Source organism: Beta vulgaris, chromosome 8, assembly GCF_026745355.1.
Source record: "Beta vulgaris subsp. vulgaris cultivar EL10 chromosome 8, EL10.2, whole genome shotgun sequence".
Taxonomy (NCBI): domain Eukaryota; kingdom Viridiplantae; phylum Streptophyta; class Magnoliopsida; order Caryophyllales; family Amaranthaceae; genus Beta; species Beta vulgaris.
The window spans coordinates 54,707,942-54,724,945 of record NC_079209.1 but is presented as its reverse complement, the minus strand read 5'-3'; the positions used below and the strand labels follow the sequence as shown (position 1 = coordinate 54,724,945).

The following is a 17,004-nucleotide window of genomic DNA, read 5'->3' as shown; positions in this document are numbered from 1 at the left end:
TTATTAAACAAAATTTCTTACTTGCACTATTCATCATGTCAAAAAAATTATTTGCTACATTTAATTTATATCCAAAACAATTTCTCTCAATGCATCAATTTCTTCCAGTATATCCTGAAATAAAGTTTCTATAATCTAATGATAACTAAGAAAACCAAAATTGTAAAAAAATCTAATATATGCATACTTCAAATTTTGAACGTCAACACCGACTAAGTAGATGCGACACCATCCCACCAATTTTCCAGTCATCTTGAATCCAACAGCACCAGGCAAAACCATGCTCATGGGTTATCCAAATAAACTCCCTTAGCATCGTTGTGTGCAAAAAAAAACAATGTCCTTGTAAAATGAGAAATAGGAGTGCACTAACATACTCTGTCCCTCAATAATCTTCATATCTTGGGTTGGTAAAGAGATCATAAATAGTTAAGTGGGTAAATAAAAAAAAGGTATGAGAAAGCAAGTAGAGTGACAAAAAAGTAAAGAGAGATGAACATTATTTTGTTATAACCCAAAATAGAAGATTTATTGAAGATAGAGAAACTATTATTTAGAATAAGAATTTTTGTAAAGCAAGCATACTTACCAATGAAAGACCAACTCTTGAGCCACCCCTTCAAAACCGAACTTTTCTCCCCCTATTTTGTTTGGGTTTTATGAAAGATAGCATGTCATGTTGCACATATTAGATATATTCTGGTCATTCTCATATGTTGTATCAAGTGAGCATATTGAGGCAAAGATGGCATATGACTCGATAATAAAAACTGCAGTAAACCAGAAAGAAGACCAGAAATATATAGAAGTAGAAGAAAATATGTCCACTAAAATACATCCTCGATCCATGGCCATAAAACAAGGAACAACCGAATAACCAACGAACATTTAAGGCTTACACACTAAAGCACAAACTACTTATATGACAAACCAACCCAGCGAGCTTCAAAGAAAAAGAAGACAACCCAACCGTTAATGGAAATACGACTAAGAGCATGTTTGGCAAAACTAGCGGTTCTAGTAGCTGTTAGCGGTTCTAGTAGCGGTAGCTGTTGGGGGTAGCTGCTAGCTGTCTACTAGTAGCTGTCAGCGATTAGCGATTGAATTAGTTTAAGTAGCGTTTCAATCTTGTCCAACCGCTAACCGCTACCTCAAACGCTAGTACCAAACAGGGCCTAAAAGATTCATAGTTTTCTTGAATTCCACAGCCATGATAATTCAGTTTTACCTATATTATCTCGATACTCTCCTTGTCTTGCTGAGAGATTATTCAAGCAACAATAGACTTGAAAGCCATAAAAAGATAAAGTTCTATACCAAATTCTATACCCCAAAAGCGGGAAAGTCAACACACTTCATACGCGCATTCCCTTCTCGCACTGCTTTTCCACCTGAAAGCACAACCAGAAGAAGTTAGTTATCATCATAAAATAGTTGTTGCCCGAAGCCATGTCCTAGATAGTTTGATATTGAATTTTCACTTCTAAAATTTTTGAAGAGGACTCACTTGAGGGAGATAACGGAAATTTCTCGAATGAGTCTCATGAAGTTTGATGAGGGATATGAGGTGAAAAGAGATATCACTACTCCACTATCTCAACCTCAATTTATTTGATATAATCTATATTATTACATTGAGTTGATTGTAATTTGATATCATAATTATATTACAAAATTATTATTATTATAATAAATGCAACATATAGTTATGATTAAAGGGTTTATTTCTTTTTATCTAGCTAATCATTACGTATGGATCCTTCTCTATTTTTTAAAATATTTGATTTATTGAGAAGGGAATATTTAGGGGATATTTCTTATGATTGTAAAGGGTATTTAAGTGAGCTTAAGATGAAAATTTTATAATAAAAGGTTGAAACAAGGAGTTGAATACATGATACTATGATAGGATGATACACTCATCAACTTTAGGTGATATAAGAGCACACAAATCTTTACATCGTGTCACACTTGGGATAACCCTAAAATATTCAACTACATTATATTATTATTTTACTTATATTTAAATTTTGTTTTGTAAATAATACTAAAAATATGCACAACACATATGACTAGAGCTTTGAGAGCCTTTAAGTTCTAAAAAACTTCATTACGATATATTTCCTCTATTTTTAAATAGTTGCACCCAAGAAAATGACACGTGAATTAAGATTAGTTGTATATAGGCTCGGCAACAAAGGGTCGTGGTCCCGCTAGGGTGAGCTAACCCCAAAAATCGGTACTCAATTCGGATGGTTTAGATTGGTGGTTGCAACTCGTCTACATGAAGCTAGAATCGCCTAGTTATCACCTCCAGCCATATAGTGAGGAATTCGTTCTTGCGCCTTGTACACACTGCTCGTCACATGATGGGAGCAAGTCATGCTTGAAGTTGTTACCTTAACCGCAAGGAGGATGTCGAGGACACAGCTAGTGACTAAAGTAAACCAATTACATAACTACTTGTTACAAATAACATCTTGTTGTTGCATAATAGTTGACTGATTTTGCTATAGTTAAAATATGAAAACGCATGTAAAGAGAAAGCCTCTCCAAAGGAGGACATGGTACAATTAATTCAAAACACGTTAAAGTGAAATATGGTAGAACTATTAAAAAACAGAGGTAGTATGTTTTAACATTGAAAGACTATTTAATTGGTTATAGTTTCCAAGTTCAGATTGTGTTTTTATATGATTTCAACTTGAAAGATTGAACTCAAAACAGCTAAAAACTCGACTAACTCGAATGGAAGTATAAGGAGGTGATCAAGCAAACTCCAAACTCGCGCTCTGCTCCATTCATTCTTTTAAACTAAATTAATTGAAATTCAGTTCAAACAATTTTGTTTTAGTTTAATTAAGCTAGTTTCCTCTCACAATTTTAGTTCCGTTCAAACAAATTAAGTTCGGCTCAATCCAAAAGAATAAGGCCTTAATGTCATTGTCCTAAAAGATCAAGTCCATATCCAGGGTGACTTCATTATTGACTGGAGAACAGTGAATCCAACATATGCATTTGGGCTATTCTCCCAAAGCTCTGCCCGTCTTAGTAGGGCCTGAATAACTTCTGGAACTACAGGACAGCTAAAATTGGGCCGTGAATCTAGGACCTTGTTGCCTATCCTCACATCATGCTCCTAAATCCTACAAAGACCGAACAATGATTAATTAACTAATCCACCTTAAGAAAAAAAAAATTCTCCCTACACTTGTTTAGCCCAAAATTTTATACTTCACATGATATCTCTTAATAGACAATTCTATTTGGTACCCCTTGAAACAAGAGTGTTTTCATCATCCATCCGAATGTACAGAAGCATGATATATCTAAAACTATTTTTGATTATTTGCTCATTTGAAGTTCTACCTATTATGTAATTATGCTCATTTGAAGATTTCAAATGAACAATGAGCAAAAAAATAGCCTTTGGTGTACCATGAAGTGGTGGTAGGTTCTATGAGAGGATTGTTGGCGTACGGTTAGACTGGTGGGAGGTAATATTATACTTGGAAAAATTGTTTTAAATAAGTCAATCTTTGAAAATTGAGATTATACAATATTAAAAACGTTCCTAATGGATAGGTATTATGTGAAATTCAAAAAAAATTCAGATGCTAAAAACAAAATGTTAAAGACAAAAAGTGTTGTATAAGTTATTCCTAAGCCTAGTATAACTTTAAACATTTTGGATTTGTATTTACTCGCTAATGAATAACGTGCAAACTAAGTAATATAATATGAGTGTATGTAATTGTATATATACTTAAACTTGTTAATCTGCAAAAAATTGAATGCAGTGAGTTAAGGAAGAGGAAGCAGCAGTAAACATTGACAGAGGATAGAAGCAACGAAATGCATGTGTTAGCTTGTGCAACTATATTAAATGCACATGTAATATTATCATACATAGTGGCAATTTTGCAGACCAAGATGCTTGCTTCGTTGGCTACAGCCCAGTTCCTCATTTTGAGCAAACTATAATTACTCAAAATCTCATCAGTGTCACTCAATTGTGAGCTGTGAACAGTGATCATATATCTTTTCTCAACTAGATAAAACATATAACAATGTAAATTGGATTAAATCAGATATTGTCCTCATTTGAATGCAAAAATTTGAGTCCGTATCCGATCCAAACTTTTTATCGTTTCAATTTAACCAGTCCAAACAATTTTTTTAACAAATTTTCAAAAGTAGTCCGAAAAATTCAAATAAATGTCGTTTTTGTCTCCTACGATATATACATATTGTCGATATTACAACATAAATTATAAGTATCACCAGTAAATGCTAATCGTTTTTCAGATATTACATAGTAATCCTTTTTCTTACAAATGTAATTTTCTAGAAAGATTGGCCCCACAAGGGAAAAAAATCAATAATAGCTCAACCCTTGGCCCCTGAGGTTAGGGGTTCGATCCTTACCCTTATGATGGGGTATTTTCTTAGCATGCTATGCATGTCTTACCAGCCAATGTGTTGGTGTTTCCTACATGCTAGTAGCCTTGTAGGGGTTAGCTTTTGGGCTGACTTAATTTCCTAATCACAAAAAAATTACAAATTGTTCTCATGTTATAAGGGATTGAATCCAAGTTCTATATCATAAAATTTGAACTACTCCATAAAGATTGTCCAAATCCACTTAAAACTTTTTCCAATCTAATTCAATAAGAAGGTTTGGGTTAATACACTGGACTTTTTTCTTTATAAATTTTGATTTATCAACAACTTAGGGAAGAATTGATCAAAATATAAAAGCTAAACTATGCCACAATTTACAAGATATTCCACATGTTTCCGTTGACTATTTTAGAAATAATAAAATTAAAAGGAGAATCAGACAAAAAGATATTCATACTTGTTATTATTGCTTTTCTCAGTAGAGTAAGATAGAAAACTAACAGTAGGATCATTTCACTAGGGTAGGTTCAACCTTTTTGCTTAAGAGGAAAGACAAATTAAAATGTGCATCAAGTAACTAGACAATTTAGGCATGAAATGAACTACTTAGACTTGGCTTCTCCATAACTGTATACCCAAAATGGAACTCTAATTTGATTGAGAAAATTGTATGTAACTACAGATTTGGTTAAGAAAGGAGAGGTCCACAGACCTACTTGTCAAGCTTTTATTAAACCAAATTTCAAAATCATAATTTATAAGCAGTAGTTTAGTTGACTATCAGAAGTTAAAATGCAATCCGAATTAATCAGAGTCTAGTAGAGTTCATTTATACAGTCGCTCTTCAACAACCCATAGAAAAAACAAGAGCAACAGGTGATGCCAACGGTAATAGTCTAGTGGTGTTGGCATCACCTCCAATTCCAGAAATCCTGTGATCGATTCTCACCCTTTGCAAGAAGGGATCCCCAATTTTTTTTTTCCCGCCTCGCAAGGGTTTTCACTTACCTTAATAAAAATAGAAAAAACAAACTTATATACACTACTTAAAGATTAAGATATTTCTAAGGATGAAAAATATGTTGAAGAAATTAGATTCCTAGCAACAATCTAGAGTTCTTTTGCTGTAATAAAGTTTCAAGGGAAGAAGTCCAACAAGCTCATGTTCTTGCTACCAAAGCAAGAAGAGAGTAATGGATTTCTGCCTATTTTATGTGTTCTCCAACTGTCCATAAAAGAAAAAGGATGAAAAATATGTTGCATTAACACATTTCACTCATATACTAACAAAGTTATCCAAATTTCTTAATATTTTAACTATTTCTTGCAAGCTGTGAAGGTAGTGTCAAAAAAACCAAAGTCAAAAGGCTAATATATACCTTTAAAAAAGGGCAAACTAGCTCCATCTTATAGCTTAGGATATAACAAAGGTCACTTAAAAATTTAGATAAAAACAGCCCATCTTTGTCATTGCCTTACCTGCTGCTATTAATTAAGTTTTAAATAGACTACCCAACTAAAATAATTTCTATTGCATCACCATTTTCTCCAAAACACAGAAAAAAGCTCCTCAACCATAAACTTTTAAGCTGGTAATACTATTCCTACAATGGCAGAACCAGTTCCAATACCAAAACAAGAATTAGCATCAAAGTTAGTTCAAGAAATAGCTAAAAAAGGTGATGAAATACCAGAGAAATACCTCCATAAAAATGGATTTCCTGAAGCTATTGAAGCTCCTGACTTGTGGAGGAACAACTTGCTTATTGATTTTTCTCTCCTTTCATCTTCGGCGTCGGAACTAGAGAAACTCCGATCAGCACTTTCTGAATGGGGTTGTTTTCAGGTACACTTCTACTGTAACTAGAAAAAGATCCAAATTCATGTAAGAAAAAATTTGAAGTTTTAACAATCTTTGCAATCATTCATTTTCTTTTGGTATGATCATATATAATCTGTATATCACTTGCATGACTCTTTGTGGGTTATGTTACCCCGATGATTCATTTACATTAGATATCCGTATTGGATCCTCGACAACTTGACATAACTGTTGATTCACCAAAACATGCATTTTGTGACATAATGTGAAAAAGATGAGAAGTTTTAATCAGTGTCAGTAATATATACTCGTGTCTGATATGAGTAGCAAAATTTGTGTAACATATGTTTGTTGTTGCTGTTCATGATTTATGCTACTTGCACTCCTCTTTTACCACTCTAAATTTATGTTGCTTGGACTCGAGTACTCATGTCAGGCACGAGTACATGTCTAAGTGACCAAATGGGCTATTTTCTAAAGAAAGAATAGTTCATGATTTTGGCCTAAAATTTTGTGTTGAAGTGTCCACATCCATACCAGATGAGTGATGATCAGATACATGATGCATAAGGTAATTAAAGAGTCCGAGGAAACCATATTAACACTTCAAAAGTTCATATTAGTCAGAACGTAAAACACGAAAATTAGCACACATATAATAGTTAATCATATAGTTTAGTAAACAAATGATGATATGAATCATACGGCAAACAATGTACAAAACACAAGAGTTAATGATGCAGATTAGCAAATTGTGTTGATTAGGTAATAAATCATGGGATAGAGAGCTCATTCCTTGAAGAATTGATTGAAGTTTCTAAACAATTCTTCGCGCTTCCATTAGAGGAGAAGCTAAAATGCTCTGCAGCAGATGACATCTTCCAAGGGTATGGAAATGATATGGTTTATGCAGGGGATCAAACTGTCAATTGGAATGATAGGCTCTTTCTTACACTTTACCCAGATGATAAACGTCAGCTCCAGTTTTGGCCAACAAAGCCTGACAAATTCAGGTAAATCCACAAAATTTCTTTTAACTCTCACTATTACTATTTGTTCCAAACTTCCAACTGTTATGATTATTAAAGTTTGTCTTCACTATACAGCTTCTATCATTAAGATTTTAACTTACATGATAGCAAAATCATGAAAATATTTTGGAAATATACATAGTAAAGAAAGACCTTACATGCATGATACTTTTTATATCTTACTGAAAAATTACCTTTAAAACCTGTGTAATACAAGGGTTAAAGATAAAAGTATGAAAATATAGTTTTGAGGTATTTAAATATTACAGAAGTTAAAATTTTGCAGTTTTTAAAGAGCTGGAGAAAGTAAAGTACTATAAACGGTACATGAACAGAACAAAAATGAACATAATATGCAGTAGTAAAAAGTCAAACTCTAAAAAGACTCTGAATGTGATTATGAAATTGGCAGGGGCATGATAGACGAGTACTCGAAGAAGTTAGCAACCATTGTAGAAGCTATATATAAGGCAATGGCAAGATCATTAAACTTAGACGAAGACTGCTTCTTAAAACATCAGGGGAAAAGAGGACCAATAACTGGGAGGTTTAGCCTGTATCCTCGCTGCCCATGCCCTGAAAGTGTTCTTGGGGTTAAGCCACATTCCGATGGCACAACAATGACGTTTCTTTTGCCGGAGAAAGAGGTCGATGGTTTACAAGTTCTGAAAGATGACTGCTGGTACAAGGTCCCAGATATCCCAGGTGCCTTGTTTGTCAACTTCGGCGACTTAGGAGAGGTAATTATATTTTTCACTTTTGAGATTAATCTTAAAAATAAAACCAATTAAACTTTTTTCGCCAATTAACATTAGAGTTCTAGCATACATGAGAGTTAGATGTGGCCACTCGCATTGGTCAACTCCAGCACACCCAGCCTAGTCTAGACTCCAGAGCATCTATTCGGTGAGACGTGGGCCGAGCTTCTAACTCACCATCTCTGTTCAACCTGACCCATCCTGACCTAGCTCTATTAACCCGGTTACTTTTAAGCCAATCAAAAATTACAAAAAAATTATACCCATTTGGCCCAACTCTTGATCCAGCCCACCTATATAGCTTAGTGGGTCGGTCTTGTGTCTAACCTCAGCCCAGCCAACCCCATCAATAAACTTGTCATACATCATGCAAATACATAATACTTATGCCTTGTTTGTCAACTTGAATGACATAGGACTTAGAATTTAGGAGAGGTAGTTACATTCTTTCCATATTTGACAATAATCTCATATATATAAGAGCAAGCGAAAATTGTTTTTCGCAACTCAAAAGTTTATAGCATCATGAGACTAGAGATAGCCAACTGGGTCAGGTTGGCTAGAGTGTGCTTGGTCCATTAAAATATCACGTTATCTCAGATAGGCCCCACCAGCCCGGGTTAATAGAGCTAGGTCAAGAATCAGGATGGGTCAAGTTTTAAATAAAATTAATTCTACCTTCCCAACCCAACTCGTCTCTTAGCCCGGCTCAGCCCACCAAACCGTGACCTCTACATGAGACAAAAGGATGAAATATATCTGAATTTTCTATCCAAAGCCGATAACTGATTTACCTTGCAGGTGATGACTAACGGGGAGTTCAAGAGCGTGATGCATAGGGTAGTAACAAATGCTGCGAAGGACAGGATATCAGTGGCCGCGTTCTGCACACCAGCAGACGAAAAGGAAATTGGAGCAGTCAGTGAATTAGTAGGCATTCATCAGCCCCAAATGTACAAGAGGTTCAACATCCATGACTTTAGGCGGATGTTCTTTGAGAGTTATGCACAAGGGCGTAGGACAATTGATGCACTAAAGCTTTAGCATGTCCTATGTTCTTAGAGTGAAACCTGTTCAATCAAATTTCATGAGTGTATCTAGAGAGGGGAGCAATCATTACAAAACTTCAAATTGAATTAGACATCTCATATCATCAATGAAGTTAAAGAAATTCAAAGATCTAAATTCAGGTCATCACATTTTGTATGTATGTGTCTTTTGTCGAGGTCCACATTTCAATATGGAGATTATGGATACTTGATATTTCATATCAAATTGGATATGGACACTAGACAGTTTGATTTATAAATGCGTTCAAATTTTCATGAAGTCGCCTAGTTTGATACATGTTAACATATTGTTACCAACACCAATAACCAAGTTTAAGTAGTTAGTAATATAAATTCTTCGTCAAAATGAATAAAGAATCACTGCTATCGTCAGTCAAGTCTTCGTCAAAACTCAAAACATTAACAACGTCTGCAGAATATTAGCAGCTGCTACTACCTACCGAATCAAATTATAATGCCTAACTGTATGGTTATGGTGGTGCATTTTTGTGGTTATATTTTGGATGGTGTGGTGGCTTATGTTTTATGGTAGTGTTCCAAAGTATTGTGATGGTATCACAAATTTACGTGGTTTGATGGTTGTGGTAGTTCGAATATCCAAAAGTTGGTTCTTCCCAAGATTTTTTTTTCCCGCTATCAACCCTATATGATCTTAAATACACTGAAGGGAGGCAATAATTCTAGATTAAGAAGAGCTTAGAATAAACTACGTTAATTGTCCTAGACAAGTGATATGGTATGTCAAAATTTTCATGCTAAACCTCTCATAACTCAAAAATTCTTGTGGAAATCATTAAAGGAGATTACTAATCAATCTTACAGCTGATATTAAAGAATACATCATTCCTTCTTCTTGAAGCAATATCCCAAACCAAAAATTCAGATGGAAACATCTTGACAAGTAACAAAAAAAAAAAATAGCAACTATCAAGTTCACAGAAGATTGAGATCATTATGCTTGCTTCTAACTTCTAAGTCATTTCACCAATTCCAGTATCTGAATACAATAAACAGGAACCACAAGAACTTTGTCAACATTTTCAGAGTGTCCAAATAAACTTACCTTCAATAACCATATCTAAGACCTTTTCTTCTTATCTGAACATCAGATTCACCATCAGGTGCACTCTCTTGCCAGCGTTGACGAGCAAGCTTCAGAGATGCATTCTGCTTCAGCATTTCCAATATACCATTACGGTTGTACATAGGGTAATGTAATATAAATCAGCTGAACAAAAAAATAGAACATGAGTTCAGTCTCAATCTCACACAACTATCTCAAAGAACAAGCTAATATTGTATATGAAAATTCACCACCTTTTTGTAACTAAGATAGATGATATGATACCTGATTTTCATGTACAACTTTTATGATTCTATATACAACATCTATGATTTAAAATACAACATTTGTTGTTAGATATACAACATTTAATAGTTTTGAGCAAAATTTCATGCAGCAACATTCTGAAGCAGATATTTCTCACTAGCTAAGAGTTCAAAGATTACTAAAGAGTCATTGAGTTTTATAGAATATGCTTAAACATGATATCTCTGCCCTGTTTGAGTCAGTCAAGATACTACCTTTCACCATAACTCCTCACTCCAAATTTTAAGCTACATTTCACTGCAAATCTCCAACTTATATGCTTTCACGAAGGAAGTATAGCGATCGACAACTCGACATATTCTGATTCCTATCAAGGAAACAAATGCTCTAGAGCAAAAACAAATATCAATCATACAATGACTTGCCTTATAAATTGCTAGTGACATTGAAGGAGTTTTACATGAGCAATAGTTAAAGGGAGGTAAGGGCCTAGTTTCCCGAAAATAAAAGGTTCAAAATGTTAGAAAAGTGATGCACCACAAAACTCTAAAGACTACAACTAGAGGTGTCAAAAACTGGGCCGACCCACGGGTGAACCCGCATGCGACCCAGACCCAACCTGTTCCGAGCCGACAGTAGTCAGTTGGAAAGCCGACCCATTCCGACCCAGTGTTCACCCGTGCCCAGTTTAACCCGTGGAATTAGTAACCCAACCTGAGTTGGGCCGACCCAGTTGTACCCGTGAATTTAAACCAAGTATCAACTATAAAATTAAGCACATAACTAATCTTTAATAAAGAGAAGTACCGAAATACATTAAAACTACTACATATTTAACATCAAAAACTACCAAATAGAACAATATAATACTCGGTTCCTTTTTTTATACTCGTAACGTTAAGATGTACACAAGGATCAAGTAGAGAAGAGAGTTAGAGAGAATTATAAAAGAGAAAAACCATGTGCTTAGCAAATTAAAGAGAATATATTGCCAAATAATAAGGTACTTGAAAATATATAGGAAATATTGCAAATACTAAAAACGGATGCAATGCAACATACAACATACAACAAAATTTAGAACCCACTAAAATAATGTAAAAATTGAACTTTCTGATCAAGTGAAGGATATCAACCAAGGATGTTCTCGCCCAGTGGTTAGATTGAGGTGCTGTGAATTGATAAGTTATAAGTTTGAATTTTTTATTTTATTTTATACTGTCTTTGTGGTGGCTCATATGAATAAAAAAAAAATTGAAGAATATCATACCGTTGTTTCTTCAACAAGAAACGAGCTTTCATGCTTCTCTTCGAATTCGAAGAACAAACCATTGCACATTTGAATTTCATTTTCTTCTCGTTTTCCGGTAAAATCCAACTGGGAAAGTTCCAAATTCTGGGGAATCTTGTTTATCTGGGAAAAAGAATTGAGCTTAATGATTAAGCAATTGAAATGCAGGAATGATCACACAGATAGTTCTATTGCGAGGGAATTTACATTGGAAACCCAAAAAAAGACAGAAAGTGTACAAGTAATTTCAAAGGAAGAATAAAATTGAGGGCTGAAATTGCAATCAAGAAAAGGGTTTAAAGTTTAGGAGAGATAATAGAGAGTGTGTGTTCACTTAGTTGAATAGTTGATGAGTATGTGAAAGTATATAACTTTGTTAGTTCACTTTAAAACAAACAAACAAAAAAAAAAAAACACAACAAAAACACTTGAGAATAGGGGTGTTCATTAAAAACCAAAACCGAAATACCGTACCGAAATATCGAAAAACCGGTCTAAATGGGTGGTTACCGTACCGACAAAAAAAAGTTTGAATGGTACGGTTACCGAACCGAAAAAATTAGCGATTAAACGGTACGGTTACGGTTATGATTTTTGAGAAAACGGTTAACTGAAATACCGAAATCTTTTTTTCTCTATTTAATTGTTGTGAAACATTTTCAAACAATTACATTAATTCTAATATTTGTTGCTAAGTTACAACAATTAGAGGAAGTATGTAAATATTTAGAAACTCTAGTACTAGTATAAACACTGTAATTAGGAAATGAAGTGAATTCTTAGTGTTAGTTATGTTTTCCAATTGATTTATTATCCACTTTATAATACATTTTATATTAGAGCATATATAATATTAAAATATAGGAAAAATTGACAATAGAGGTCTGAACTTTGGGTGATAATTTTTAAAAGGTCTGAATTATTGATTAACCTGTGTAGGTCCCAACTTTAGGGGGTCTTAACTTTTAGCGGGCCTTAGTGACTTAAAACTGGCTTAATAGGTCATCACTTGTAAAACTTGGGTCACATCAGAAGGGTTAATTGAGGGAGGGATGTAGGAACTAGGGATATTTTAAAAAAAATCTTCAGTTTTAAGTCGTCGATGCCCGTAAAAGTTAAGACCCCCTAAAGTTGGGACCTACACAGGTTAATCAATAGTTCAGACCTTTTAAAAATTATCACCCAAAGGTCAGACCTCTATTGTCAATTTTTCCTAAAATATATGCAAAAAAAATTGAAAATATATATGTACATTAAGTAAAACATAATAGTATAACTTAAACAACGGTTAATGGTTAACCGAAAAACCGTACCGAACAAACAGTAACCGGTTTGAACGGTTACGGTTCGCAAAAAGAGGGTACCGAAACTTCCGGTTACTGAACCGAAATATTGTTTCGGGACGGTTAACCATCCATGAACACCCCTACTTGAAACTGTGTGGTGAGGATGGGGTTAAATTTTAATAAGGGTAGTTTAGTCTTTTCAAATGTTTTTGCTATATTTAGTCTTTTTCTTTGCTATATATAGCACAGCCCAAAAAAAACACTAACAAACACACGCGTGAAAAGTGAGAACTTCAAACGAAGGATTCAGGAGACGAAGACAAGCCACGCAGCGACGAAGGAGTGAGGAGACGCCGAGCCGCCATGAAGCCACGCCGCGACGCCCACCACCCACCGCCAGTCTCCATCGCCGACCCCAGTCAGTCAGTCAGTCAGTAAGTTTTCTAAACCTTAAGTTTTAGTTTTAGTTTTAGTTTTTTTTCAAGGTAATATTTACATTGTTTGGTTGTGAATTGTGATTCTTGTGAAATATGAATTTGTGATTGTGGATTTATGGTTGTTGATTGATTTGTTGTTTTGTTTGGAATTGGTCATGAACTCATGATTTAGGCAATTGTTAGTTTTCAATTAATAGCTTTAATGTAATTGTAATGCACTACACGTGGGTTTATGGTGCACCCAAGAGTATTTTGTTCTCAATTTGATGATTGTTTTTCATTACACAGTGCACTGGGGCGTATATTAAAAATTTTAGAATGGATAAGCTCTAACCCAACATGTTTGCTTGTGTTAATTGGATTAGATTGTTGCAAACTTGTAAAGTTTATAATATAAACATTTTTCTTATCTATGTTTTGTCCAGTACGCAAGAAGATATACCACGAAAAATGCAACTCGACAACAACAGCAGCAACAACAAAAAAAAAATTCTTTACTTCCTTCTTTTAATCCTAATCTTAATCCCTAGTGCTTTAATGCTTGTCATCTTCTTTACATACAATGATAATTCTGTTCCAGAGTTTGAGGTTGATTCTCTTTCCATGAAAGTATATAATAGCACTGAGAAAAGTGTAACAGTTGATTTGGACTTTACTGTCACCTTCAAGAACAAGGATGAACGTTTATTGTATCTTGACCAAATGCAAGTGTCATTAGAGTATCACCAAGATGATGAGATTATTTCGTCGACATCACTTGATGCTTTTCTGCTGTATGAGAAACAACGCCAGCTTCAATTTGGAATGCAGATCAAAGAGGATAATGCACACTACCTTCGAACGGTGGATTCGATCTATCGAGATAATGTTGTACGGTTTGGTTTAAAAGCTCAGGGTCACTACGTACTTTTGCTTTTGAATGATATTCATTTCAACAAGTGCGATATCAAGTTCGTGTGTGATGATATCATAGTTGGGTTTTCGCCTGAAAAGAATTCGACCACCGGGAGTTTGATTGTCAGTCCACTCCCTTGCAAATGCGAATTTGAATGTAAATCTAAAGATTATTAGAGAATTTATTGCTAACTTTCGTTCTTGTTTGCTTTTTCAAGTTCTTGGCAATGTTTGTAGTGGTCTGACTAATCTCTATTTTACTTTCGATAATCTTGAACTATTCTGTCAAGTAGAGGTGAAACACATTTACTTATATCAAGTAGAGATGTCAATTTGGATGTTTAAGTCAGATTTGAAGTGTCGATTCAGATTGACTTTATGTTCATAAAAAAAAATGTCTAAGGGTTTGTTCGGCTCATCCTTCTCATGGTAAAAGATTTGAAATTATATTTTCAATTTTGGGTCAAAAACAACAGGAGCCTCGAATTGAACTTAGACGACTTTAGTCCTATATAATTTCATGCTACCTTCTAAAATTTCAACTTTCTTCTATTACCTCATATGCAAACCGCAAAACGATTCACATACTGTTTTCCTTTGTAGCCTTATTAATGATATTGTATAAAAGAAAACAACTGAAGTCGCGTTTTATCTTTGACACACTCCCGAGGCTCCTGTTGTTTTTACTAATAATAATTTCTTTCATTGTAAACCTTCCCAAATAATAACTTCCAATACATCTCCTTATGCTTAAAAGTTTTTTTCTTTTCGGAGACCAAAACTCAAACTCTTCTAATTAATTCATATAGACTTGCACTCTAGATTTCCCTTTTAGTCTCGCAATTTTGTAGGTGCACCCGAGAACATGATGCTCTGTGTGCATCTCATCAATAACGACGCCGTTTCCTTGTATTTATGCAAGAAGTTTCTATCCCTTAAATAAATTAAAGAAGAAAAAGAAAAAAACATGAGTTAGTTCCTCAAACTTAGCGGCAGAATCATTACGCGTTTACGAATTGTTGTTGTAGCAACTCAATAAGGGATTGTTCTGCAACAACTTTTTTAACTAGCTTTTAGTGTTTTGACTAAGTCAAATAAAACACTAAAGGCGTGTTAGGCACAAGCTTTCTATGTAGCTTTTAGTGTTTTGACCTAGTCAAAACACTAATTAAGAAAAATAGTAGTGTTTGGCAAGTTAGTGGTGTAAGTAACATTTAGTGTTATAATGTGAACTAACAAAGTTATATACTTTCACTATATAATCCATCAAAACAAGTAAACAACAACAAATTAATCAATTATCCTAGTATCCAATAATAAACTTGCAATTTTAATTTAATTATCTATAGCACCTTAATCTAATTACTCACTTCAATCCAATCATCCAAGTAATCCAACAACAATTGAACAAAGCCTATCAATTAATTACTTACATTTATAAGTAATTAAACATTTGACATTAAAGTGTTGTGCAATAATAAATTAGCAACCAAATTTGCTTAAGTTACTCCTATCAAATAAAGCTCGAAAAATCACATAACTTAAGAGATATTTGATTCGATTATCAAATTAGGCTCATAATTTTCTTTTCACAATCTTATAATTTAGAGTCAATAGTTTAGATTTTCGAATCCTAAACTTACTTCACTGACAATTAAATTAAACACGAAATTGTGAAATTGATATGATGATTATAGAAAGAAACAATAACATTCCTCAGATCTGCTTCAATGGGGATATAAGTATTAGAAGGCGACTCAGAAATGCGCTTCAATGGAGCAAAAGTAGGAGGAGAAGGCAAGGCTATGTTCATCCATTTAATAATTTTTTTTATTGACAAACAATTCCATGGGTTAGAGCCCAATGAATAAAAGGCTTTACCCGCCCCAATTTTAATGGGTTAGGTAGTCCGATAAATAAATGGGGTGATGGCTAAGATCGTTTGATAAATAAATGGGACGGGTCTTCATACGTTCGTTTAATTATGAATCCTTAATAAGGTGCCTTGCTCTTCACTTATTTTTTTCTTCTTTACGATAATTAAAAGCCAATTTGGTTTAAACCACATCTAAGTTAAGTTCTTTTCTAAGTGTTTAGTACATGCAAATTTTTATATGATTCGATTTAACGTAACTAATCCACTATTTGCAAAAAAATGATAGAAAGTTGGTCTATAAAAAGTTATAATAGCTATATAAAAGTATTTACAAGATCAGAAACAAGCGTTATAATTTATAAGTGGTTTGACAATGTCAAATGAGCTACTGGTAACCTAACTCATAATTATAAGATTTTTGTGTCTATGAAATATACTTTTTCCTTTTGGTTCATATTATGCAGAGTTGTTTCATTGCTAACCTGGTGCAAACATTATACTCCCCCCGTTTCATTTTAGTCTATACACTTACACTTTTCACGCATGCCAATTGCCAATGCAAAACTTTGAGGACACATATCATTAGTTTTGTACTTTTGTATTTGTAAAAATTATAAAAAGTACATATTGAACATACATTTCTCGACACTCATATTACAATGTACATTAAATCATGACATTTACTGAGATTGAAATCACATACTAATGATGTACATTTAATCAACAAGCTTCCATTGATCAACACACCTTACATTGAACACATATCCATTATGCATGTATATGAACTTAAATATCTTTTATTAAT

At 33.9% G+C, this 17,004-nt stretch overlaps 2 protein-coding genes and 1 long non-coding RNA gene across 10 annotated transcripts; 2 read left to right on the top strand and 1 right to left on the bottom strand.

Annotated features, from left to right (window-relative positions):
- Window positions 1-12,235, bottom strand: LOC104901932 (uncharacterized). Of its 8 annotated transcripts, XR_008967216.1 has the most exons (7): window positions 11,686-12,227; window positions 10,149-10,313; window positions 8,810-8,899; window positions 6,107-6,267; window positions 1,318-1,391; window positions 590-641; window positions 1-308 (listed from the first exon to the last, which is right to left on the bottom strand). It is a non-coding gene; the product is annotated as an uncharacterized LOC104901932 (long non-coding RNA). The 8 variants fall into 8 exon arrangements; XR_007268770.2 differs by adding an exon at window positions 1,508-2,399 and having other exon boundaries at window positions 1-1,391; window positions 11,686-12,235; XR_007268772.2 differs by adding an exon at window positions 10,670-10,802 and having other exon boundaries at window positions 1-1,391; window positions 11,686-12,230.
- Window positions 5,747-9,344, top strand: LOC104901931 (jasmonate-induced oxygenase 4). The gene is made up of 4 exons (XM_010689559.4): window positions 5,747-6,250; window positions 6,992-7,239; window positions 7,670-7,997; window positions 8,817-9,344. The coding sequence occupies exons 1-4, from the start codon at window positions 6,014-6,016 to the stop codon at window positions 9,057-9,059; spliced, it is 1,056 nt and encodes a 351-aa protein (XP_010687861.1). The 5' UTR covers window positions 5,747-6,013; the 3' UTR covers window positions 9,060-9,344.
- A 1,015-nt stretch (window positions 12,236-13,250) lies between the features above and the next one.
- On the top strand, window positions 13,251-14,612 carry LOC104901930 (hypothetical protein). Its single transcript, XM_010689557.4, has 2 exons — window positions 13,251-13,426; window positions 13,855-14,612. The coding sequence occupies exons 1-2, from the start codon at window positions 13,356-13,358 to the stop codon at window positions 14,498-14,500; spliced, it is 717 nt and encodes a 238-aa protein (XP_010687859.1). The 5' UTR covers window positions 13,251-13,355; the 3' UTR covers window positions 14,501-14,612.
- Window positions 14,613-17,004: the final 2,392 nt, after the last annotated feature.